Genomic DNA, 26,090 nt, shown 5'->3' on the forward strand with positions numbered 1-26,090 from the left:
CACCTGTAATTGCTGTGTAATTGATTCCCTCAGATTTGCCGCATATGCTCTGGGCTGTCCCCACACCATAGAAATGAGAGATTTCTGCCTGCCTGGCATCACCCTTTTGCAAACTCCTTCCTTGCGGGGTAAAGGCGAGTGTCACCAGGGACCTCTGCACACTGCTCCAGGGGAATCAGCCATGTTGGTGCCGACCCTAGGAAGTTACCTGGGTTTGACTGGCACACACACCTAGATTGTCCTGTGATATCCATGGCCGTGCACTGCCCTGGGAATATCTGCATGCAGGCTGGACTCTATTGGAGGGGAGACTTCTCATCCTCATGGTTTTTACAGAGCAGCATGCGCCTTGCCTGTCTGTGCCATGCATTATTAAACAGATATACTGCAGCCCCTCTGTGTTTTTCCTGCCTGGGCTTTGCTGCACAGGAAGTGGGTTCTCTGAGCAGATATTTATCTCTGAAAGTCCCTGCTAAGCTCAGGCTGTGTATCTGGAATTGCTGCAGGTACGGATGATTCTCTTAACGGGTTTCTGACTTTGCAGATTTCTTCTAGGTTCTTTCCTTATTCCTCCCCCCACGTTTTCCATTAAAGAGCCGTAACGCTTTCAGCCCCGATGCTAGCACCAATGCCATGGCTTCTCCTGGCCTTACCCCAATTAAATCATCCCAGCCAGGGCTTTGTCAAGCCTGACCTTAAAAACTTCTAAGGAAGGAGATTCTACCTCCTATTAATTGGGGATTGGTCCTGCTTTGAGCGGGGGGTTGGACTAGATGACCTCCTGAGGTCCCTTCCAACCCTGATATTCTATGATTCTACCCACACAGCAGGTTCTTATGGCATTTACCTACCTAATGTGGTATATAAATGCACACTTACCCCTCGGCCAGCCCATCAATATTTATGGCAGGCGCACACATGCACAAAGCCTTGCAGGGGAGTCAGAGAAGGAGCTGTGAGCAGAATACCAGGAGCCACTTAGTTATCGCTCTGCATCAGACAAAGGGTTTCTCTGGAGACCTCGCACTGCAGAGCTCCTCTCCCACCCCCCGTCCTACCCCTCCGGTCCCCAGAACAGCTCTGAGATGCTTCAAACACCCACCGACATCAACAGCAAGGCTTTGAGATCTGTGGGAAAGCAACAGTCCAGAAGGCTCCTCGGGTATGGATGGGGATAAAGTGCCCGGTTGACCTCGCTCACTTTGCAAACACTACTCATAACTCAGGCGGAGACTGTCCTGCTGGGAGGCGGATGCACGGTTTCTGCTCGATTTTCTTTGCCAGTGGGCACCCAAATGGTAATGGGGCCGCCACATGCCCTGGCCAGCTTCCACCTCACCCTTGGGGGAACCTCGCAGGGCTGCTGTAATTGTCCCTGTTTTACAGGTAACGAAATGGAGGTGCAGAAAGACGGGCAGTGACTTGCTGGGGATCATATGGCAAATTGCCAGCAGAGCCAGGAATGGTCACTGCCAGGCCCTTCTTGTCTTATCCCGGGCCAACCCCCCTGCTCTGTCAGAGAACTGTCCCTGAATCTGAGTGACCGTCTGAGCTGAACGCTGGGAGCTGAGCTTTGGGTTGGGACACACTTTGGTTTTGATGCCACCAGAAGCCATGTCCTGCCAGTGTTTTCCCCCACGGGCAGTGCAGGTAGCACAGAGCCCCCTCAGGATGGCTTCCGCCACATGACAAGGCATGGCAAGTCTGCCAGGAGGACTGGCCCCAGGCTGCCAGCTGCACGGCAAGGAAGGCTGGCCCAATGCTCAGCGTGCTAGCTTGCGGCCCGGAGCCTAACTGCTATGGGAATCAGTGGAAGTTAGGAGCCTAAGCTGACGTTAGGAACCAAACATCCAGCCCTTAGTCTTTCTCGACTTCTGTGGAAATGGGGATGATAGCAAGGCCGGACCCTTGGGGGGTGCCAGGAGAAATACACAAAGGGTTGTGCTCTCAGATACTCGGGGAATGGGGCCTGCTAAATACCAGGTACATGGGGGCCGCGGGAGCAGAATGGTGTGGGAGGAATGGCACAGTTTGCAAAGACAGTAGCAGGACCATGGGAGGGATGGTCAGATACGACAATGATGGGCACAGTACCATACCTAGATGGAGAAAGGGAGACCCACGTACAAGGGAAGGGGAAGGCAGGCAGGTAAATGCCGAGCTCACTGGAGGCCAAGAACTTAACAAGATCCCAAAAGGGACTGGCCGTTTCTATGGGTATCACAATGCAGAACAACAAGCATCCTGGTAGGGTGATTAGATCACCTGCTTCAGGGGGTGTCATTCTTCAACTCTTGGAGACCTGAATGAGGGCAGGTTATCCCCCTCTGCTGGGGTGGGTTCTTAGACCTTCCTCTGCAGCTCTCAGTTTCACTTCCCTTGAAAATCACTGACTATGTCAGAAAACTGCCCTTCCCCCCTTTAGTTTTGTTTCGTTTTTGGTTTTCAGCAGTTTTGGGCCCCAAATATTTCAGTTTGGGGGTTTTCAATAAACAGTCAAAAATGTCCAGGGGAACCCCCGCCTTTCAGACCAGCCCTCGTGCTGCGCGAATAGAAAACACTCTAATTCTGGGGTGAGGTTCCATCACCAGGAGAGGAGAAGGAAGCCCAGGATTCCTAGGGGCCCAGAGGCCGAGCACTGATTTTGGCCGGGACGCCTGCTTTGTTGTTTTCTTGCTGAGCTCTGCGGTTCCCGCCAGCCCCTGGGGCACTGCGCTCGCCCTGGCAGACGACTGCACCTCGCTTCCTGGCATTTGTGCTTGTTGGTTCATTACTGGGAACAATGTTTGCAGGGAGAAGGATGGCTCAGGAGCTGGCTGGTTCCCCCGAGCCCGAGGGAGCGCGAGCAAGTTGCCAGCGACAGGCCGGAGAGTTGCATGCGGTGCAGGGGAGCACACAGGGGACTGGGGCAGCTGCCGTGCCTACCTTTCTGTGTCTCTCCAGCCAGGCGTCCGTTTGTCTTCGGGGCACTAACACGATGGCTCCTCGCTGGGGCAGAGCATGTCAGGGGCAGCCTGTGCCCTAGAGAGGAGAGAAGAGGAGGCCAGAGTAGGGGAGCTGAGCAGCTTCTCCCGACCCTCCATCTCTGGGACGGATCCGTCAGCCCCACACCACGGCAGGAGTGTAATTCACACTGTGTGCAAAGCGGCCCCAGGTACAGCAGCAGGCTGCAGAGCACATGTGGCTCCCAATTCGTGCTGTCTCCCTCAGGATGGCATCTCGTTATTTCCCAAAGCCGCCCCCCTCCAGCCTCTCTGCCTCAGCCACCCTACCAGGCACAGGGCCCCGACTTTTGGTGGACACCCCCCCGCAGTTTATGTTGAGCCCCCTCCTTCTCCTAGGTCCATATCCGTGCCTTCCTAGAGATGGGAACTTGGCTTTCCCTATGTTAGGGATCTACTGCCAGGAGCCCCCGCCCCCACCCCACTCTCTCTCCTTCTCTCTGAGGGAAAGTCCCCAGCCCAGAGCACTCTGCTAAGCCGGAGTTAAAGCCTAGAGCCCGGCAGGTCTACAAAATAGCAGGAAGTGGAGAACGCTGGAGTTCAGATTCCATTCCGAAGGAAGCAGAGCCTTTGAAGTCTGGAGCGGCTGTGTTCAGATGGCTGCCCTCCCCGCTCGGCCCCGCCCCGCCCCGCATTGCTCCCTTTCAGACTCCTTGGAAGACCGGGTAAGTTCTGGACCAAGGGCTTTCTCCGAGGCCTTGAAGAAGGGGCAGCGCATCCTCACCGTGGCAGGGTGGCTGCTCTTGCAGGGATGGCACCGCTGCCAACCTCACCTCTGTTCACCCTCCACTTTCTCCGGGACCGAGCCATGCCCTGCATGTTACAAGAGCTGCAGCATTGCACAGCTTGTGGGCGGGGCACTGAGAAGGGGCACCCCCCCAGCTCTTAGAGCGTTTCCAGACTCTACGAAGGGTGCCCAGCACTGGGAGCTTGGCACTGGGTTTGCTTCACCAGTTTCAAGCTAGGTAAGCTGCCTGGCTGTAAGTCCCACTGTCTCCCATTGCAACTGGGGATCTCCCTGCCCTGGCCCAAATATCCCCCATGGCGAGCACTAGGAATGATGCTGGATCACTGCACAGACTTTGCTCTTCTCTGGTTAAATTCTCTAATTTAATGGCCTGGACCTAGGAGAATTGCATTTGCTGTTATTACTAGTTCTGTGTCCAATTACAATTGTCTAACTGGTGGCACCGGGGACCTGACTGATGTGTAAGGAAGGATGGCTGTCAGGAGGTGACACGGCTGAGCAGGGATTGGTAAAAAGCCACCACAACCATGCTATGGTTGAGCAGAAAGCAGCCTGGCTTTTCTCTCAGTGATGAAGAGAAACAATCTTTAGTGATGGCCTTGGGTTTCACCCCATTTCTGGTTCTCCCTAGGGCAGAGTTAAATCCGTTTGGGCGCTTTAACCATGTATTTACAAACTCTCAAATGCTTGGGTTTCTTTGACATTTAATATTAACTCTGACTTTCCTGGCTTTCTAAACATCATTTTTGAAATAATAACATTCTTGTTAGTTTAAAAAAATAACAAGAATGTTGTTGCTTTTTAAAAAATAAAAACAACCCCCTGTATGTCACTGATGGGTCCTTCCAACTCTAATGCCAACTTCATGCAGATTTTAGTCTGTGAATTTCCTTAGGGCTTTTCAGTGTTTGTGACAGGAAGACGAGTCTTCACTGATAGGGATCTACAAACAGGCACCAAGATCCTGGTTTACAAGGCAGTTGTCATGCCCACCCTTCTCTGTGGGTGTGAGACCTGGGTAACCTTTGGAGGACATCTCAAGAGGCTGGAGGGGTTCCAGCAGCGTTGCCTCAGGAGGATTCTCAGGATCAGCTGGGGAGACCGACGCACTAACATCCGCGTTCTCTCTGCAGCCAACATCAGCAGTACAGAAGCGCAGGTCATGAAACACCAACTCCGCTGGGCTGGCTGCTGTGTACGTATGCCTCCCGAAGCAAGTGCTCTTCTCTCCATTAAGTCAGGGAAGAAGGGCTCGCGGAGGGCAGCGGAAGAGTTTCAAAGACGTACAGAAAGTACATCTGACGAAGGGAAGCATCAGCCCAACCCTCTGGGAGGACTCGGCGCAGAACAGAACATGGTGGACCCACACCAGACCCCAAGCCACAGCTCACTTTGAGGAGAACAGAAGTGCTCATGAGACCGAGACGCAACAGAGGAGGAAAGAAAGGGCACAACGCTCCAGCCACCAACTATGTCTCCTCCAAGATTACACCTGTCACTTCTGTGGGAAAATCTGCAGGGCACGAATTGAGCTCCTCAGCCACTTAAAAACCCAGCAATGAACCCCCTTGGCAGACTCCATCCTCGCATTGAGGGACAGCCGAAGAAGAAGAGGCGTTTGTGACAAGCAGTGGGAGACAGGTGCGACAAAATGGGAATTTTTTGGTACTACTTTTTATGAATCCTGTGTGTGTGTCATGGGGCAAACACTGCAGTGGCTAGGTGAAGAAGCTTCTATGCCGGCAGGAGAGAGCTCTCCTGTCCGGGTAGCTAAGGCACCCCCCCCCCGAGAGGCGGTTGCTATGGCGACAGGAGAAGCCCTCCTACTGACACAGTGCTGGCCACCCGGGGGGTTAGGTCAGTACCGCTCCGTGGCTCAGCGGTCGGGATTTTTCACACCCCGGAGCAATAACTTGAGCGTAGACCTGGCCTGAATTTGCTTGTGGGGAAGTGCAAGGGACATGGGGTGGGGGTGTCACTAATTGTCTGGGGAGGTCCGAATGGGTCATTGCAGCACTGGCGGAGGCCCACCCAGAGCAATGGAAAACCCGAGAAGACACCGAAAACCACGAGGGGCAGAACACTGATGCCTAGCTACCAAGGACCGAGAGGAAGGAGGTTTCCCCACCTCTCAGGAGGGAAGGTGAGCGGATGCCAGACTGGGAGGTGTCAGGGCACCGGCATCAGAGTGGGCTTTTGGAAGAGGCTCGACTGCTCTCACCTTGGTCTGACAACGGGACGGAGCCTGCATTAGAGTCTCCTGCAGCGTGGCTGGCGGGTTGCTCTGGTTTGGCCAGCTGGACTCTGTCCTCACCTGTATTTCTCTGTGCTAACCTACACTTCCAGTGCTGCCTTCCAGCTGACTCATAAACCCTCCTGCGTTTTGAAGCCGCTGCCTGTTGCCACTACAGACACTTGTTGAGGTGCCCAAAGAGTGTAACAATCTCTGCCTGGGGGCCTGTCTCACTTAGGCTTGTGGGTCAGAGCTCATGGGGTGAAGCAGGAGGTGGCTCAGTCTGAGATGGTGAGGCCATGAGGCCTACCCTGAAGGAAGAGTGGGACCCCTTGGGGGTCTGCTCCACAGCTGGGGCTCCTCCAAGGGACTGTTTAAAAGCTGGGGATAGCACAGATCTTGTGGCTCCATGACAACAGGCAGGAGGCTAGGCCCGGGGGGAAGCTCTGTTGGCACAAGAACTAAATCAGGGGGTTGACAATGTCTCCGGCTGGCACAGCCACGGCAGCTCAGAGCAGGTATTTGGGGCAATCATTTTGTGTCTGCTCCTATCTGTGTGACATTTGTTATGACATGACGCTAAGAAGCAAGGCCAAGCTCTCTGCAGGGCAGCTCCCTGGGAGAGGGGATGGAGAGACTCAAGACACCAAAGGGGCCATCTGCTGCAGCCAGTGATAAGCGAGGAGCCGCGGCCTACGCATTCATGTATCGCCAGTGAAACTGCTTAGCGGGGCTTGATTTCCCAAGGGCAGATGCTCAGCGCTCTCTGAGGATCAGACCTCTTTGTCGTGCGCCAGGCCCCATGGGCCCCCAAAACGGAGGTGCCTTAGATCACTAGGAACTCGGCCCTGGAGTGTAAGTGACCCAGAAGCCGCTGGCCCCTTTTCTGCTGAGTGACAATATGCACAAGCACCGAGCAGCAGCCCACGAGCGGTAAGAGCAGCATGACTGCATGGCCCCGGGGACCTGCACCGTCACAGCAGCCTTTGCTCTGCACGGTGACAGAGCCGCATTAAACGTCTGCCAGCGCTGATGGGCTTTTTAGCGCCAGGAAAGTGGTAGGTGTCTTCACGTAAATGGGATAGTGGGTCCTGGAGCAGGGTTTTCAGCCCCAAGGTGTCTATGGGCTGTTGCTTTCACAGGCTCCCTGGGGTGGCAGGGCTGTAGGCACTGCAGATACGGTGCTCAGTCCCTTAAGAGGAGAGAGGATCTTACGTTACCCAGGTGGGACTCTGGCTGATGGGGAGATGGGCGGGGAGGGGCAGCAGGTGCTGATGGGAATGGAAATGAGTCACTCTCAGCTGACGAGAAGGGAGGCTGTGGCCTGTCGGGGTTCATGGTGGGGAGTGCGGACAGGGAGAACTGCCCATTCACATGGGATGCCTTGGCCAGGAAGGGAGCCCTTAATGGGATGAAGGAGGGGGGCTGATGGGGACTCCGGGATGGAAGTGGCTGGCCCCCTCTCTGGCAGAAGCAGCTAAGAGGCCAAGAACAGAATGGGTGAGGGAGTCCCCCGTTGCCCCTTTCACCCCAGAAAAGGCCCTTCCAGGGCAGAGCCAAGGTAGATTCCTGGGAGGTGGGGGGCGGGGTGTGAACCTCGCCCTGGTGCTGCCTGGGTTGGGGACAAACAACGGGACTCAGTCGCCAGGGCTGGCAATCCACCACCTTCAGCCAGGACGAAAGTCAGCTTTAAGGAAAAGGGGAGGAGTTTGTGGGTCTCCAGGACCAATCCGGAGCTGGTTCCTCTCTTCCTTCATCGCTTTGTTGCAAAAGCGCATCATCACTGTGTCCTACCAACATCACCGCCATTACCGCAGCAACGCACTGTGACATCACCCGCCCACTGGTTCCCTGAATGCTATGCAGAAATCTCCCAGGGCAAAACACTGGCTTTTAGCAACTCAAAGCAGCCGAAAGAGGGCAGAGAAACAGCAAATGCCCAGAGTGGGGGGCCAGGCCACAGGGTTAGCCAGGTTCCCCGGGAAATGAAATATTCATCTGTAATACAGCAACAGTCTTCTCCCCAAATGGGGGACGGAGGGAGATTCAGCAAATTGTAGATAAACAAATGACCCAAGGGAGCAGAGGGAAAACACGTCTCAAAAGCTACTTCAGAGGAGCAATGGTGCTAATGGATAGGAGGCCGCACTTTTAAAAGCACTAAGGAGCAGGGAAGAGGTGTTACACTCCCACAGGCAGGAGACACCACTAACGAGCCAGGCACAGCCAGGGATTTGGTTACTGAGAAGACTCCATTGCAGCTCCCTGGACTTTCATCCGCAGGAGGTCAAATTACTGTGTATGTAGCCATGATACAGAAGATGCTACCTCCCTCCTAGGCTCCTTTCATTGTCCCTAGGGACCTGCTGGCTGCGGCCTCTTCCCGCCCCCAGGGCATCTGCGCTTCAAAGCAGGGCGCGTTTGTCTTTTAAAACCTCTGCATTTTTAAAAAACTGCAGCTCGGGAAGATGTGAGCGAGGAAAAGAGGCGCATGAACCACACAGGCAGGAAAACTTTGCACAGGGTCTTTCGTGCCAATCATCTCCACAAAACGCTTCCCCCGGCGGCAGAACAAAGCTCTCCCAGCGCGGCAGCAGCAGCTGTGAGTTCCACAACAGCCGGAGCATTCGGGTGTGGGAAAGAGGGTCACAGATCAGCTAAGTTCTGGGGAAATGGCTTCCAATTAAAACACACCATCTGCCCGCCCCATATCCAGCCCATCCGGGGCCTGAAATCTGCCCCCATTTGCAGCCGGGCTTTGATGTCAAGGGGCTGAATGGAGAGTGTCAGAGAGACGGTCAAACAGTTCTCACAGGCATTTGTGATAGGGTGCATGCGTTTATATGAACCTATCACATTTCTCTAGTCCCTTTCGTCTGGAGGGATCTCAAAGCACTTTATAAACTTTGTACATTCAGCACCGCTTAAATGCAGCCACCTCTGGGGCCGAGCAGCGACCATAAAATTCGCAGTGCAGCAATGGCAGGGAGATGAAATTTTGGACAAAGACAATGGGCCAGCAGCAAGTCATATGAAAACGTGCCCTGGGATCATGAACGGCCACAGACAGCAGACCAAAGCTACGGGGTAAGGTCTCATCTGAGAGACTCCCAGGCAATGAAGTGCCCGGGAGTCAGGCTAGGATTTCCCCTCTCTCGGGTGTCGGGCAACATATAGATCAAGGAAAGTGGGTGGCACAGAGGCAGTTTCCATTACTAATGAAAGTTCCAAACTGTGCGGATGCTCTGAACAGCTGCCCCGCTGCTGGCACTCACCATATCAGTGCAGCTGCACTGAGTTCAATGGGAACAGAGGTAGGCCAATGCTGGGCACTTTTAAAAAGCCAACAAAAGGGACATGAAGCAGCAATGACAAATATCCTTTCAGCTCCCTGCGTCTCTCCCAAGGACACTTCCAGGAGCAGTCATTCCATTTGCCTGACTTCTCATCTGTGCTGATAACTCTGACTTTAAACCCCTGCTTGTACCTGAAGTTCTCAGGGTTTTTTTTTTTTCTTCTTAAAAAGGTTTGTGTTGTCTATACACTAGGAAATGAGAGGAGGAAGCTAAATGATCCATCTGGCTGATAAGAATCCCAAGTCACCTTCATTCTTATTTCATATTGATAACGTGGTAGCACCCAGGAGACCTGCTGAGGACAAGGACCTGGATGCGCTAGGCGCTGTACAAACATCAAGCTAGAATCATAGAATCATAGAATATAAGGGTTGGAAGGGACCCCTGAAGGTCATCTAGTCCAACCCCCTGCTCAAAGCAGGACCAATTCCCAGTTAAATCATCTGAGCCAGGGCTTTGTCAAGCCTGACCTTAAAAACCTCTAAGGAAGGAGATTCTACCACCTCCCTAGGTAACGCATTCCAGTGTTTCACCACCCTCCTAGGGAAAAAGTTTTTCCTAATATCCAATCTAAACCTCCCCCACTGCAGCTTGAGACCATTACTCCTCGTTCTGTCATCTGCTACCATTGAGAACAGTCTAGAGCCATCCTCTTTGGAACCCCCTTTCAGGTAGCTGAAAGCAGCTATCAAATCCCCCCTCATTCTTCTCTTCTGCAGGCTAAACAATCCCAGCTCTCTCAGCCTCTCCTCATAAGTCATGTGTTCCAGACCCCTAATCATTTTTGTTGCCCTTCGCTGGACTCTCTCCAATTTATCCACATCCTTCTTGTCGTGTGGGGCCCAAAACTGGACACAGTACTCCAGATGAGGCCTCACCAATGTCGAATAGAGGGGAACGATCACGTCCCTCGATCTGCTCGCTATGCCCCTACTTATACATCCCAAAATGCCATTGGCCTTCTTGGCAACAAGGGCACACTGCTGACTCATATCCAGCTTCTCGTCCACTGTCACCCCTAGGTCCTTTTCCGCAGAACTGCTGCCTAGCCATTCGGTCCCTAGTCTGTAGCTGTGCATTGGGTTCTTCCGTCCTAAGTGCAGGACCCTGCACTTATCCTTATTGAACCTCATCAGATTTCTTTTGGCCCAATCCTCCAATTTGTCTAGGTCCTTCTGTATCCTATCCCTCCCCTCCAGCGTATCTACCACTCCTCCCAGTTTAGTATCAGTTTACTGATACTATACTGATACTATAGACACAATCCCTGCTTGAGGAGCTCACGGCGGTAACACAAAATAACGCATTGCAACAAGAAATTGAAGGGGTTGGTTCCTCCTGAACGTTTTGCTGCTTTCTACAGAATATAAAAGTTCCCTGGAGGCAGTCTGGCCTTGTGGCTAGGCACTGGCCTGGGGATCAGAGGACCTGGCCTCTACTCCTGCCACTGACCTGCTGCATGCCTTGGGCAAGTCCCTTCACCTGTATTTGTCTCCTGCCTTTGTCTGTTTAAACTGGGAGCTCTTTGGACTGTCTCTTACTCTGCCCACCATTCCTGCCACATGGGAGCCCTGATCTCCGCTGAGGCTTCTCATGATTTAAAACTGTGATGTCATTTCTTTTCCTTCCCTGTGTAGAGATCCTTGACAAAGAGCACTGGGTCTGCTCGATCAGTGTGGCTGCCGGGGGCTCCAAATCAACACCAGGAGTAGTTAAGGCGTGAACTGCATTTCTCATCCCCCTCTGGGAGGTGTTAATAGCTGTGACTAGTTGGAATCATTTCAATACTAATGCTATCCCATAAGGCAGTCGAAGAAACAAACGCTCAGCCCCAGCCAAGGCTGACTTTGAAACATGTTCTTATGTGTCAATCTGTCTTCAATGAACTTTCTCCGGCCTCTGCTACACAGGTAAATGAGCCGCTGGATTCCAGCACTGGCCCAGCTACCCCGGGGATAGCACTCTGAGCAAGCTTTCAACACACACGAGTTCAAATCTTACAGCAGGGCCTAGCACTGAGACGCTGCTGGTGTACAGTACGGGGCTGATCTCTGTTCGTAGCCATGCACTGTTCTGCAAGCAGGAATGGGCTGATGCCCCGCCAACCCAACTCCTTCTTTTAACCTGCGTTAACAGCCTGCACCCTACGTCTTAAGCTCCAGCAGATAGCTCTGAAAAACCCAGCATCAGGCGCCCTCCCCAGGCCACCCATTCTGAAACTCAGAGCCAAATCCTGGTTGCCTTATTCACGCAAGTCAGCCCACCAATACTGATGGGCCTTCTCACTTGCGTTAGGTGGGCAGCTCACCTGCCTAAAGCACTTTGTGTTCACAAAACCTGCTTCTAAGAGCAGATGCTGCGACTTGGCTCCCACTGTGCACCCCGCTCCTCACTTCACAGAGGGGACTGGGGGAAATGCAATGGAAATGATTAGGGGTTTGGATGGACTGGTTCGTGAGGTACAAAAGCTTAAAAGGGCTAAACAGCTGCAGCTTGGCTAGGAGACGGACAGTGGAGGGGCAGGATGAGTGTCTAAATAAGATGTTAAATAAGGAGGGAGAGGAATACCATGGGAGGCACAGGAGGGCGGGCGGGTCAGCGAGATAGCACTAAGAGAAATGGGGTGAACTAAGGAAAAGGAGAATATAGTCTGCATACCAGGGAACCGCCTAAGAACAGGGCCAGTGGAGACATCTTGTAAGGTGCGAGGTCCATCAGCGGGGTGTTTAGGACGGACTGGCTGGGCCAAGGAACTGTAGATGCCTGTGCCAAGAACCCGAGTAGTGATGGGAGACATATGATGGAGCAGGGGACAGACGACTCGCTTCCCTTTGACTGCTCTGCTCACGAGGGACCTGGTTTTTAGAAATGCCGGAAGTGTGTAGAGAGCCCCCAGCTGCACTTCCCCAGTGTGTAAAGGCCTAATGCAAAACACACTGACTTCAGTGGGAGTCTGTCTATTCAGCCCGATGGGCTTTCTATCAGGCCACGATCTTATCATGGCGTGCCTGTTCTTGGCTTGGCAAGAGCCATTCATCAGATGGCCTTTGCCAGCAACCCCTTCTAATTGCAATAGGCACATTTGAATTGCACTTTCCTTTCCTTAGCCATGGGACAGCCCCATTGCCTGCCTGGGCCCCTTCCACCTCGCAGTGCATACACCTGGCTTTATTGCGGGCAGCAGGAGCCATCCCTCCAAAACCCCACACCTAGTTTCAGGAGGGTTTTTTTTTGGGGGGGGGGGGGGGAGCGTCCCCTCGCGGCTCTGCAGTGCCCCAGGCCTCTTTGCATGGAGCGGACAAAGATTTCCCCTGCTTTCCCTGTTCTTGGGTCTGCAATCCTGCTGGAAGCAGGCCCCTAAGCAAGCCCTGGCTGCAGGGGGAGGAAGCAGCTGTGCTGCCCTGGGGGTGGAGGGCGGGTTCCTGGGGGAATCCCGCATCATCTCCCCCCACCCCCAGGACGCAGCTCGTCCTCCTCTCGCTGCTATTCTTCACCTTGCTTACATAAGAGGGCGGTGGGCGGGAGCCCCTTTTATTCATTGTTTCAGCTCCAGGGCCCTGCAGGCTCGGGAGCCATGGGCTAATTAAAGGCTCACACACACACTCACACACACACACACACACAATAACCCGCCCTGCTATGAAGAGGCGCGGGGAACGGAGGCAGGGAGATCCGCGCCGTGACTGGGGGGCTGCTGCGCCCCGGGGTAGCCGGAGAGCAGCCCCGAGCCGGCGCGGGGAGCCCTGCGGGCTGGGGGCACGGGGGAGCCGGGCCCCAACCCGGACCGAGCAGGCCCCTTCCCGCCGCCGCTGCGGGGCTGCTGCTGCGGAAGAGGCCGGGGGCCGGGGCCGGGGCCGGGCCCGGGCCCCGCGGGGATCTCGCCCCGCTGGCTGGCGAGGCGGGGCGCGCCCGGGGCGCAGGGAGCTGTCCACGCCCGCGGTGCTGAAGCCCGCGGCGGCGGCAGGCCGGGGCGCGGAGCGGGGCCTAGGCGGGCAGGAGGCCGGGCCGGGGGAAGGAGGAGAAGCGGGCGGACAAAGGGCGGTACGAACCTGGACGCCGGGCGGGGAGGCTGCGCTGGCGGCCGGCGGGGCCGGGCGGAGTGCGCGCTGCCGGAGTCCGAGCCACCCCGCGCCCCGCCTGCAAACAGCCGCCGCCCGCCCTCCGCGGGGCACGGGCGGCCCGCGGGGCAGCGCTCCCCGGGCGCGGGACGGGAGGCAGAGGCGGCTGGAGGCGGCCGGGGGAGCCGCGGGTTCACGGCGCTGGCGGGCTGCGGCGCCGGGGCTGGCTGAAGTTTCGCCCGCGATGGGTTGAGCGCGGAGCTGCCTGGAGACCCGCCCCCTCCCTGGGACCTGCGGAGCGCACGGGGGGGGAGGGGGGAAGGGGCTCAGCCCCCCCAAAGCACGGGCGGGCCGCCTCAGCCAGCGGGGGTGTCACTTCCCCCCCTGGGCGGACAAGGTGAGCGGGGACCTTCCCCTGCCGGTCTCTCTCCACAGCCCCCTTTGGCGCAGTCAGAGTGGGGCGCTCTGGTTTGGGGAGCATTGCTGGGGCTGGGAAAGTGCGATGCAGAACAGCTGGGAGCGGAGGGCTAAGCCCCTCTTATTACCGGCACATTAATCAATAGACAAGGAGGAAGTTTGATCCAGACTCTGAAAGGGAACGTTTGTGCCCAACAGCTGGGAGAAGAAGCTTGGGAAGAGGTTCCTAGCTCTCAAAGCCAGCAGGGACCGTTGTGATCATCTGGGCTGACCCCGCTGCAGAGCACAGGCCAGAGACCCACCCCCAAATAATTCCTAGAGTAGAGCTTTTAGCAAAACATACCACCCCCGTTTGAAAATGGCCAGTGATGACGAATCTCCCGGGCACCTGGGGAAGTTGTTCCAGTGGTTAATTACTCTCACCATTATCATTTGCTGTTGAGTTCTTTTTTGACTGTTGATAGCTGTGGCCAAAGGGCCTCTCTCCAGGGGGACTGACTGGCAATACAACTGTTTGCAGTGTTGTTGCCAATGGGGATCACATCCTGAAAAAAAATCTTTCCTGAACCCCCTTCTTCTGGCCTTCAAACAATCCCCCAACCTTGCCAAGCTCATCATCAGAAGCAAGCTCCCCACAGACCAGGACCACTGCTACAGTGATCAACACCCCCCACAGCACACCTTTCAAGATCCCTGAGCCAACACGTGCCTATCACAACACAGTGTCCCTCATCCAGTGCATCAAATGGCCCAATAACAGCTATGTGGGTGAAACCAGACAATCACAACACTCTCAAATGAACTCAAACAGAAAATGATAAAAGACAAAATCACACTGTCACCCATGGGCGAGCACTTTTCACAAAGAGATCACTCTCTAGCTGATCTTTCAATACTTGTCCTCAAAGGAAACCTGCCAAACATCTGCAAAAGGCAGATCTGCCAACTTGAATTCATAACTTTGCTGGACACCATGGACTTAACAGGGACCCTGGTTTTATGGCTCATTTGTAACACACCACACTGCCCGCTACCCTTAATTGCCTGCTTCAAACCCTTTCTACATAACAGTCTAACCCACAACTGACCACTTCATTTCAAAGGACCACCTCCAACATGCGGTTCCCCATCTGCTGGACAATCTGTCCCTAGGTGTATTTAGCTCTTCTTCCTTCCCCAGATGGGAAGCAGAGCTCAGTGCAGCTCGAAAGCGTGTACCTTCCACCAACAGATGCTGGGCCAATACAAGATGTGACCTCGCCCACCTCCTCTCTAGCAATATAGTGACTGTTTAATTAAACCAGGCCCTGTTAACTCCAACTTCACTACTGTCCTAAGGGCTCCCTTCCATGGCATCCGAGGAACGGGCTGAGCATACAACTCTCAACCAAGATTAGAAGCCACCCCAGCAAACAGCTGAGATTCCTTCGGCAAGGCTTCAAAGGGCCACTGCTTTCACGGAGGGAGGAGGGGAGAGGGTCTTGACTTCAAGAATTGATGGGTTCTGAGCCTCCTTCAGAAGGGAGCGGAAAGGCTCTCTCCTCAAAACTGCTTAAGAGCCAGCTGCTGCCACCTTTACTCATGCAGAGTAGCACTGGACTAGGTGAGTAGTCCCACTGAAATGGATGGGGCTCCTCAAGGAGCAAGGCCCAACTCATGGTGAGTAGGAGTGGCAGAATCCAACCCTGTGCAATTACATGCGGAGATTTAAAAGTAAGAAATATATTCAAAACAAAATCCTCTTTTCTGTACCCATCAAGGCTGGAGATCAGATTCAGCATTTCCCTTGCTATGGGTTATGATCTTGCTAATGTCTAAACCAGAGTAAGGAGCAAAGCTCCTGGCATGGCTTCTGATACTAAGGATGCCACCAAATAACACAGTACAGGTCAGCAGCCTTTCACTTGACCTGAGGAAGAGCAGGAAGGACAGTGACAGGCATGTGTCACCCCGGGGCCAAAGCAGAGTGTGGATGCTTAAAGAAGACCTGCATTAGCTACTTAGTCTGCTGGAGTCCACAGTGTGACACCAAGGACTGGTCAAAGTTGGGAGTTGGGAACCAAGGTTATAAACACATGAAACAAGGACAATGGTACCAGCCCAAGATGGTGTCCGATCCCACCCGATCTTCTCTCGGTTATTGCTGTCGTTCCTAGGTGACAATGAATCAAAACCAATCCATTGCTGTGCAGTGTCAGACTATTCCCAAGACCTCTGCTCTGTCACTGGCTGTGATTCTGATTTCAGTCTTTATCGCTATTAAAGTAAATCAGAGCCCCATTGTGCTAGGTGCTGCATAGACACTAAGGAGGAGACAGTTCCTGCCCCCGGGCTCACAGTTAAGCAGATAAGACAGAGAAAAGGTGGGAGAAAGAAAGGACAGTCACCCCTATTTCACAGATGGGGCACTGAGTGGCCAGTCTCAGTTCTAAATTGGCTGTAACCAAGCAAGAGATCATGGAGTCATTGCAGATAGTTCTCTGAAAACATCCACTCAATGTGCAGCGGCTGTCAAAACAGTGAACAGCATGTTGGGAATCATTAGGAAAGGGATAGATAATAAGACAGAAAATATCATATTGCCTCTTGTGACAGGGTCAGGCCAGTTGGCTACAGGAGAGTGATCCTATTGGGATCCAGGAACGGGCGGGCAGAAGCCCACCCACTGCTAAAGGGCCCACCCGCAGGCTAAGGGGAGGATCCACAGGACCTGGAAACCAAGTGATTCCGGGGGACAACTAATGAAATAACAGGGACAGGAGTGTGGATAGAAGGCAGATATATTAGCCCCAGGTTAAATAGGTCCCTTTCCCCTGGGTAAGGTAAAAAGGGCAGTTCCAGAATAATCAGGAACTTGCTGGAACCAATTAAGGCAGACAGGCTAATTAGGACACCTGGAGCCAATTAAGAAGCTGCTAGAATCAAGACAGTCAGGCTAATCAGGGCACCTGGTTTAAAAAGGACCTCACTCCAGTCAGTGAGGGGTGCGCAAGGAGCTGAGAGTGAGAGGGCTTGCTGCTGGAGGACTGAGGAGTACAAACGCTATCTGGCATCAGGAGGAAGGTCCTGTGGTGAGGATACAGAAGGTGTTGGGAGGAGGCCATGGGGAAGTAGCCCAGGGAGTTCTAGCTGTTACACAGGTGTTACACGAAACACTATAGACAGCTGTGATCCACAGGGCCCTGGGCTAGAACCTGGAGTAGAGGGTGGGCCCGGGTTCCCCCCAACTCCCTATTGGATACAGGAGGAGTTGACCTGGACTGTGGGTCCCACCAGAGGGGAAGGTCCCTGGCCTGTCCCCTGACCCACTAGATGGACCAGCAGAGACTGTGGGGATTGTTCTCCTTCCTTTTCCCCATGCTGGCCAGCGATGAGGTTAGCTGAATGAATGGCAGGTTTGAGCCATTAGCAAAAGTGGCCAAACTGAGGGCTGCCATGAATCTCTGAGGCGAGCAAATCTGCCAATAAACGCAGGACCCACCAAGGCAGAGGAGGAACTTTGTCACACTCTACATAAATCCGTGGTACGCCCACATCTTGAATCCTGCATGCAGATGTGGTCGCCCCATCTCAAAAAAAGATCTATTGGACTTGGAAAAGGTTCAGAAAAGGGCAACAAAAATGATTAGGGGGATGGAGCGTCTTCCATATGTGGAGAGATTAATAAGACCGGGACTTTTCAGCTAGGAAAAGAGACGACTAAGGGGGGATATGATAGAGGTCTATGAAATCATGACTGGTGTCGAGAAAGTAAATAAGGAAGTGTTATTTACTCCTCATAAAACAAGAACTAGGGGCCATCAAATTAAATTAAGAGGCAGCAGGTTTAAAACAAACAAAAGGAAGTTCTTCCTCACACAACGCACAGTCAACCTGTGGAACTCTTTGCCAGAGGATGTTGTGAAGGCCAAGACTATAACAGGGTTCAAAAAAGAACTAATGTTAATGGCGGATAGGTCCATCAATGGCTGTTAGCCAATGGTGTCCCTAGCCTCTGTTTGCCAGAAGCTGGGAATGGGTGATAGGGGCTGGATCACTTGATGATTCCCTGTTCTGTTCATTCCCTCTGAGGCACCTGGCACTGGCCACTGTCGGCAGACGGGACACTGGGCTAGATGGACCTTTGGTCTGACCCAGCGTGGCCGCTCTTATGTGAACTGCACACCCCTGGGAGGAAGAAATTCAGAATCTAGTTTAGCCAGATGAAGGCCACGTCTACACGTTCACTTATGGCGGTATAATGTATGTCGCTGAGGCGTGTGAACAAGAGCTGACGTATGCTACACTGACCCTAGGGCCGGTGTGGCTGCACTATGTTGGTGCTCGATGGGGTGGGTCGATTCAGGTGGTGGGACCCCGTCTCTCTCCTGCTGACGCGGAGTGGCTACACTCGACAGCTTACAGCAGCGTGGCTGCATTGGTGCCCTCTCGTGTTGTCACCGCCTAAGTGACGCACCCAAGGCATCTGTGGCAGACCCAGGAAGGAAGGCCAGGTTCCTTGAGCCCCAGGCCAATGCCTGAGCATGGGGCCAGGTCATCTCTCGAGGAGGAGACCAGAGTCGGGGGAGAGGGAATGGTGCCAGACACGCTGCGGGCTCCCCCTCTGTGGGAGGGCCTGCTCTAAGCGGGGAGGCTGGCATTGTGCTTCAGGGAAAGAAGCTGTTCACTCGTCACATCGATTATTAGACTGTCCACTCTTTGGGGCATGCACACGTTCTTTTCACCTGAGACGGGGCAGCACCTTGCACGCTGCTGGCTGCCGGGAAAAGTAACCAGCCGCCGTAGCATCCAGTGTGTGAGTCCCAGGCCTAGACAGCACGTAAATCCTGCCACAGCAAAGGGCCCTTCACTGAACATGCCCAGCCCCTCTTGCCTCAGGAATTCCAGCCGGGCATCGGACATCCCGAAGGTGAGTCACAGCACGGGGACAGCCCGGGGAGCACAGAGCAGCTTGAGGACAACACATGGAGGCTGCCTTTTGTCTCCCCAGAGCGATGGCTTGTTGGTTACTTTGCTCACTGTGCAGGAAGAGGATTCCGCATCCTACCGTAGAGGTCTGTGACCCGCTGGCTATTACACTGCGGAACTGGCATCTCGTCAGTGGCAATAACATCAGTCGAGCAGGCGGCTGTGCTGGTGCCATGTATTATAAGACAATAAGATGCTAATGGAACTAATCCTTGTTGCCCAGCTGGCATGAGACCTGCTCTGGGTCCTCCCAGACACCAATTCCTCCAGTAGATGAAGGCACATTTGGTGCCTTTCCTCCTAATAGGGGAAGCCCTTAAATCAAATGAGGTCACTGGTCGGGTAACGGACAGTGTAAGTCAGGCTGCCTTCTGGAGACTATCTTTCAGAAACCAGCCATTTTCCCTTCCCAGCACACTACTCCCAGGCCAGCAAGGTGACTTTCTACTGTCCTGTGCGTCTTTGGTGACAGGGATTTGCTGATGTTTCCTCACTGCTGCCTGCCTGGGTTTAGCTTCAGGTTTCCTGCACAACTAGTCATACAGAAATGCTGATCTTCTGGTGAAGGCCCTGCCCTGGGACTCTGAATTCCTAGCTTTGCTGTGCACTCCTTGGGAAAGTCATCTGATCTCTCTGGGTCAGCTCCCCTTCTGGTACACCAGGGTAGTAAGCTACCCCTGCCTCACTGGGTGTTGTGAGGATGAATTCATTAATGCTGGGGGCTGCTCCCTTACGGGGGTGTTGGGAGCCAGATGGGGACTGAAGCAGATACTATCAGTGGGAGAATTTACTACTCAGATTTCACAGACATCGGGTGGATCTTGCAAAACCCTACTGTAATCAGAGGATCCTAGCTAATGGGGCCAGGAAAACAACTGGCAGCTGGGTCACCAGCTCTGATTCCCCTGCATTCTGCGACTCTCCCGCTAACATCTCATCCAGCTGCTCTCGGAGCCCTGCAGTGATAGGGCACGATGGACAGGCTGCTGAATTAATGAATCCCCAGGGTTAGGCACTCTAAGGTGCCACAAGTACTCCTTTTCTTTTTGCGAATACAGACTAACACGGCTGTTCCTCTGTCACGGAGTCCCTGGGCGATGCTCTGGAACTGCTCCCCATGAAGCCAGTCAGGACTCTGGGGTAGTCGCCTTTCTGTGAGCAGCCTGTCTTCAGGACACACAGCTCACACAGCTTCCACCTTCCTGGGTCTGACCTCGGAGCATTCAGCATCCTCTGCCCCTCCGTGCGCTTCCCCCCAGCGAGTCCGCTCAGGCGGGGCTCCTAGGGAAGCCAGAGGGTCCTGCACCCCAACTTCGCAGTCAGACGAGACTCTCAGCCAGCCAGTAAAACAGAAGGTTTATTAGACGACAGGACCATGGTCTAACACAGAGCTTGCAGGTGCAGAGAACGGGACCCCTCAGCTGGGTCCATTTTGGGGGGCAGTGAGCCAGACAACCACGTCTGCACTTCACTCCATGTCCCAGCCAGCCCCAAACTGAAAAACCCCCTCCAGCCCCTCCTCCTCTGGGCTTTGTTCCTTTCCCGGGCCAAGTGGTCACCTGATTCCTTTGTTCTCCAACCCTTCAGCTTTCACCTTGCAGGGGGAAGGGCCCAGGCCATCAGTTGCCAGGAAACAGGGTGTCGGCCATTCTCTGTGTCCAGACTCCTGCACACACCTGCCCTCTAGGGCTCTGCAATGATCATACACCCTTACCCCACCCCCTAGATACTTAAGAACTGCCTAGGGGAAACTGAGGCACCCCCACACTATTCAGAGGAAACATTAAGAACAGTCCCACTTCGTCACATCTCTCCCCCCTTCGAGATCGAACTGAGCGGGGTCACTTTAGCCGGTGACCTGGGGAAGTTCGAAGCCACCAACGTTCCCATGGATGCCCCAGCATCTCTCCCATTCCTTGGTAGGAGTTACACCAGGCCCTTCCATTTTCACACCCTCCCTTAGGTCGGGGGTGGTCGATAGCACTAGCAGGCTGCATGTGGGAAGGTTTATGCAGCCCATGCCCTTTGGCCACCCCAAGAATGTCTCCCCATTGACCATCACCTTCTGCTCCCACTGGAGGTCCGGGGGGCCTGGCCCCAGGAAACTCCACACAGACATATAGGTTGGGGTCAGGAGTGGGAGCCTGTCCACCTCCCCACCCATCTGGCTGACGGAGTCTATGGCCTTGGGACCCAGCAAGGGAGCTAGACACCGGGGCTTTTCCGCAGGGTCCCCTTGGTTCAAATCGCCAGCCTGCTCAAAGGCAGTGAGGTGGGCATCCACACACACCCCCTCCTTAACCAGGGGCAGCAATTTAGTCTCGAGGTTCCCTGCGGAACTGGCCCCCCGGGATCTATCCCCACTCACCCCGGGGAGGTCCCCTAGGCCTCTCCGCCCCACCACCGCCAGTTCATGCTGCTGCTGCTTCTGCAGCTCTTTCTCGGGCTCTCGCTGTCTCCCAGGGTCCTCTTGCTCTCTCAGACTCAGCTCCAATCCCGTCCGTCTCGATCCCCCGATGGGGAACCCGATCGTGAAGACCCTCGTCTGGTCGGGGACAGGAGTCTTGGGGGTGCCTGGCTCCCGCTTCAGCTGCTCCCAGATCCTGCTATAGCCCCAGTTGGGGTCAGGAATCTGTTCCTTAGAGCGGTCATCCTCCTCCAGCTGCACGATTAACTCTGCTTTGGTGAACTTTCCAATGCTCAACCCTCTCTTTCTGCACAGGGTTACAATGTCCTTCTTAAGGAGACGGTGACAGGCCATCACTCCGCTCCTCCCAAGTTGTTGTGGACTCACAGGCCCGTGTGTTCTCAGCTCCCCACGGTTTCCAGGGAGAACCCCTAGTGTGCCAGCCCTTCTCGAGGTCACCACCTCTTTGCCAGGGTCGAGCTGCAGACTCCTCCGCCCCTTGGACTGCTTGCTGCAATCCCCAGGGGGACCCCATTACTGCACAGTCCTTCTCGCTGGTCACACACTCCCAGGGGTTAACCGCCCCCCGAAACCGCTCCTTTCTGAGCCTTCAGCAGGCCTGGTCCTCGGCAATCCCCCTTCGTGTTACTGCTCCCCAGTCACTTACTGCAGGAAGCGCCATCCACGGGGTGCAGTACATCCCACCGCTGCCACCAGTTGTCACGGAGTCCCTGGGCGATGCTCTGGAACTGCTCCCCATGAAGCCAGTCAGGACTCTGGGGTAGTCGCCTTTCTGTGAGCAGCCTGTCTTCAGGACACACAGCTCACACAGCTTCCACCTTCCTGGGTCTGACCTCGGAGCATTCAGCATCCTCTGCCCCTCCGTGCGCTTCCCCCCAGCGAGTCCGCTCAGGCGGGGCTCCTAGGGAAGCCAGAGGGTCCTGCACCCCAACTTCGCAGTCAGACGAGACTCTCAGCCAGCCAGTAAAACAGAAGGTTTATTAGACGACAGGACCATGGTCTAACACAGAGCTTGCAGGTGCAGAGAACGGGACCCCTCAGCTGGGTCCATTTTGGGGGGCAGTGAGCCAGACAACCACGTCTGCACTTCACTCCATGTCCCAGCCAGCCCCAAACTGAAAAACCCCCTCCAGCCCCTCCTCCTCTGGGCTTTGTTCCTTTCCCGGGCCAAGTGGTCACCTGATTCCTTTGTTCTCCAACCCTTCAGCTTTCACCTTGCAGGGGGAAGGGCCCAGGCCATCAGTTGCCAGGAAACAGGGTGTCGGCCATTCTCTGTGTCCAGACTCCTGCACACACCTGCCCTCTAGGGCTCTGCAATGATCATACACCCTTACCCCACCCCCTAGATACTTAAGAACTGCCTAGGGGAAACTGAGGCACCCCCACACTATTCAGAGGAAACATTAAGAACAGTCCCACTTCGTCACATCCTCTGAAACCTGAATCCCCACCAGCGCTGAGGCAGCAAAACCTGGATGCAAATACAGGCACATTCTAATCAGTGCAAGAGGGGCCTGGGTCTTCGAGCTGGCAGGACTGTTTTTTGTAAATTTCCCCAGTGTAGACGCAGCCCGAGCACCAAGAGCCGCCCAGAGCCAAGTGGGCAGCACTGGTTTCTTTAAAACCATGTTTTATTTATGACATTCAATATGCAGATTGACTTTCTCCGCTCTTAGGGGTTCACCAGCCTGGAAACGGGAACAGAAGCTTTGCTAAAAGGACGGAGAGCTTTGCCTGGTTTCCTTTTTGGTTCTGTAGGTAACTGCCCCGGCGCCTCTGCTGAAATGCTGTCTTGTAACTCTTTGGTGCTGTCTTTTAATACAGGATTGACTCAACATACCAGGGCTAGCCGCCATTCCTATGCCTGCCACAGGCAGAGCATGCCGGAGGGACGATTTCCCTTTTTCTCTGGAAGCGGAAGAAGACGCTTACATCACGGAAAGCTGTGGAATCAGATTCTGATCCGTACCAGTCCACCTCTCAGTACTTCTATGGGGCTTCCTCTGTACTACCGGAGCACCTGGTCCTTCAGCAGGTGACTAGTGGGAGGGACACAAGGGGGCACCAGCTAAAGGGGGGCACATGACCCCCCCCTTGTGACTCTTCCCTGTCCCCCACGTGACCCCCTCACGTGAGTCCGTCCCGCTCCCCACGTGAGCCCCCCCATGTGACTCATTCCCACCCTGCCCCTGTGCTCTCCCCATCCCCTCCTCATTCCACATTACCTGGCGGCGGGGGGGAGGGCTCTGCTCCAGTCCCCCTAGTGTGTGGAACCACTAATGCACGTCCCAGGCAGCCTCCAGCCATACTGCCTGCCGGGGACACTGCCCAGTGTGGCACACAGCAACTGCACTCTATGGGATGTTCCAGGCAGGCAGCATGGGCGGAAGAAGGCAAGCTCTGGCCCTGCCCCTTCATCTCCCCAGCTGCCGGCCTTGTCCACCCCCCCAGGTGTTTTGGGGAGAGTCATGTGACCCTTCGGGGGCCCCCCTCCCCCACGGGTTGCCGTTGGCAGGGCCAGTCCATAATGTTGATCGAACCAGTGGGATGATGTTAAGCACATGTGGCAAACAGAGGCTGAGCCCCACTAAGGATGACCACGACCCTTGGTGTTGGTTCTAACCAGTCTCTGATCAACTCCAGTGAAAATGAAACGTTTCAGGGTTTTTTTTTTAAATGTAAATAGACTCATCCATATTGTGAACAAACCAACTAACAAAATAAATAGGGAACCCAACCTGAAGGTAATTTCCACAACCCACTGCCTGTCTGTGCCAGAATGAGAGAAAGGATATTCTAGGGTGGCAAAATGGGGCAGCTTTTCTTTTCTTTTCTTTTCTTTTCTTTTCTTTTCTTTTCTTTTCTTTTCTTTTCAACTCCTTTGGGGAGATTCTGCACTTGCTTTACGATTTCACACAAGCTTCTTCATTGTACCTGGTGTGAAAGCCATGAGAAGCATAACAATACACATTTCTAGAGCCTCTTTCATCTGAGGAGCTCAGAGCACTTTGCAAGGAAGGGAGTTTTCTTAGCTCCATTTTACAGATGAAGCAGTTGAGGCACAGAGAGTTCAAGGGTGTCTCCCCACTGCAGGAACTCCCATCTGCCAGCTGGCTTCTCTGCCATGGCTGGTGGCATCTGTGTTCTAATCTAGGCTACATCACTATTCCCTAGCATGGTACAGAACTACTGCACTGGCCATAACAAAGCATACAGGCCTCTCTAACTACAGTAGAGGACTGGACTAACTCAAGGGTCTTCTTGCTTTAAGCACATGCACTGGATAATTTGCCCCAGGTCATGCTGGGAGCTGGAGACAGAGCTGGGGGTAAGGTTCAGGTTTTAACTCCTAACTCCGCACTCTATGAACTAATCAATGTCTCCTCTTGCCTTTAGTGGGCACAGATGCATTTCTGTCCCTTCCCCTCTTGCCTCTACTCTGCCCTGGCACAAATAAATGCGATCATGTCACCTCGACCGCAGTCGTTTTAAAGCCATAGAAATACTGGCTGATTCTTCAACTGAAACATCCACGTTTGGGTCCTAATCCAGCAAATACTCTTAAGCATGTGCTTAGCTTTAAACCTTGGGGTCTAAAACAGGAGCTGAAGTGCATTCCTGAATCGGGGCTTGGTCTCCCCTGGGCTGGGGTTTGTCCTGGGAGCTCAGGTAGGAATGGCAGTGACAGAAAGAAACACAGCAAGACAAAATACCTCTCATGCAGCTACAAATCTCAGCAGTGAGCTGTGTACAAATTGCTGATGACCTGTGAAGGGCAATAGATAATCATCTTTCTTCCTAGTCTTTACCGTGCTAATGGGAGCCACTGGCCCTTTCATTTCTCTTTGTGGAGTGGAATTAGCAGGAACAGTCAGTCAGCTTCATTGTCTGGAGAGGTTTCTGCGTCTCGCTCTCTTGTTCATTCTCAAGGTTACTATCTGCAATAGCTGGTGGGTTCCAGATACTGACCACCTGAGGGACAGAAGGCAGGAGAATTTTTCCTGACCTGTTTCGGGCAGCAGTGGAAGTGGCGGTGGGCTCATAGTCTAGCCCACACTGCATAGAAACACCCCAAGCAGGACTCTCTGGCTCAGTTCAAGGGGACTGGCAGACTCTGCTCAGCAGAGGCCCAGGACTAGAACAGCTGCAAGTGTTTGTAAAGGAATACCTTGGCCTGGGAGCAGGTTGTGGGGTTTGTGGCTTATGGGAAATGTGTTAATCAGCCGGGCGGGTTTCTGATTTGTGTGTGAGCCTGATAAAAGATGTTCTGCTCAGCATCCTCCTGAACCTTCCAGGCCCTGCTACAGTCATCCCATGAGCACAGCCACGCTGCTGGATCGGCCCGTGGTGCCCAGCCCAGGGTCCTGTCTGCCGCCAGCGGCTGGTGCCACGTGCTTCAGGGGGAATGAACAGAACTGGGCGATTGATCTCCTGTCAACCAGCTGGCATGAAGAAGCTCTTTGCAAGTCTAGATGCCCTGGCTTGGCCAAACTGAGTGTCATAATGTGAACTTTAGCCTTCCTCAGGTGAACTGGGAGGGAAGCCCAGGGTGCCTGTTTCTGCCAAAGTGGCCCTGTTTAACTTTGAATGGGTAGCACTGGAACTAAGTACCGGGCTCCAGGGGACTGGCTGGGAGATGACTGAGAGTTTTCCAGGACTGGCCAGAGGAGGGCTTGAACAAACTGGCTTCTTCATCGTAGGCTAAATGTTCCAGGGGCAGGGCACACGCGACTTGTACACAGGCTCTCTTGCTCCGAGAGCCAGTGCCTCGGAGAAGGCTCTGGGGCAGGAGCAGGCTGGGCAGCTCGGGGGATCGGGGTGTGGAGCGTTTCACCCTAAGGCTGTCGAATCCACTCTAGCCCAAGTGGACAGTGAGTGTG

General features: G+C 54.2%; 1 protein-coding gene across 4 annotated transcripts in view; it reads right to left on the reverse strand.

Moving 5' to 3' along the window:
* CPLX2 (complexin 2) overlaps positions 1–13,820 on the reverse strand; it is a 75,054-nt gene extending 61,234 nt beyond the window's left edge. The window contains exons 1-3 of one of the 4 annotated variants that reach the window (XM_075131222.1): positions 13,389–13,820; positions 11,998–12,194; positions 2,926–3,021 (exon numbers count right to left, since the gene is read on the reverse strand). In XM_075131222.1, coding sequence (XP_074987323.1) covers positions 2,926–3,021; positions 11,998–12,136 — 235 coding nt within the window. In that variant the 5' untranslated portion in view covers positions 12,137–12,194; positions 13,389–13,820. Of the gene's footprint in view, positions 1–2,925; positions 3,022–11,997; positions 12,195–13,388 lie in introns of those variants that run through there. The other 3 variants (XM_048860088.2, XM_048860089.2, XM_048860091.2) reach the window with 3 other exon arrangements.
* Between the last annotated feature and the right edge of the window lie 12,270 nt (positions 13,821–26,090).

Source organism: Caretta caretta, chromosome 8 (genome assembly GCF_965140235.1).
Source record: "Caretta caretta isolate rCarCar2 chromosome 8, rCarCar1.hap1, whole genome shotgun sequence".
In the NCBI taxonomy this organism is placed as follows: domain Eukaryota; kingdom Metazoa; phylum Chordata; order Testudines; family Cheloniidae; genus Caretta; species Caretta caretta.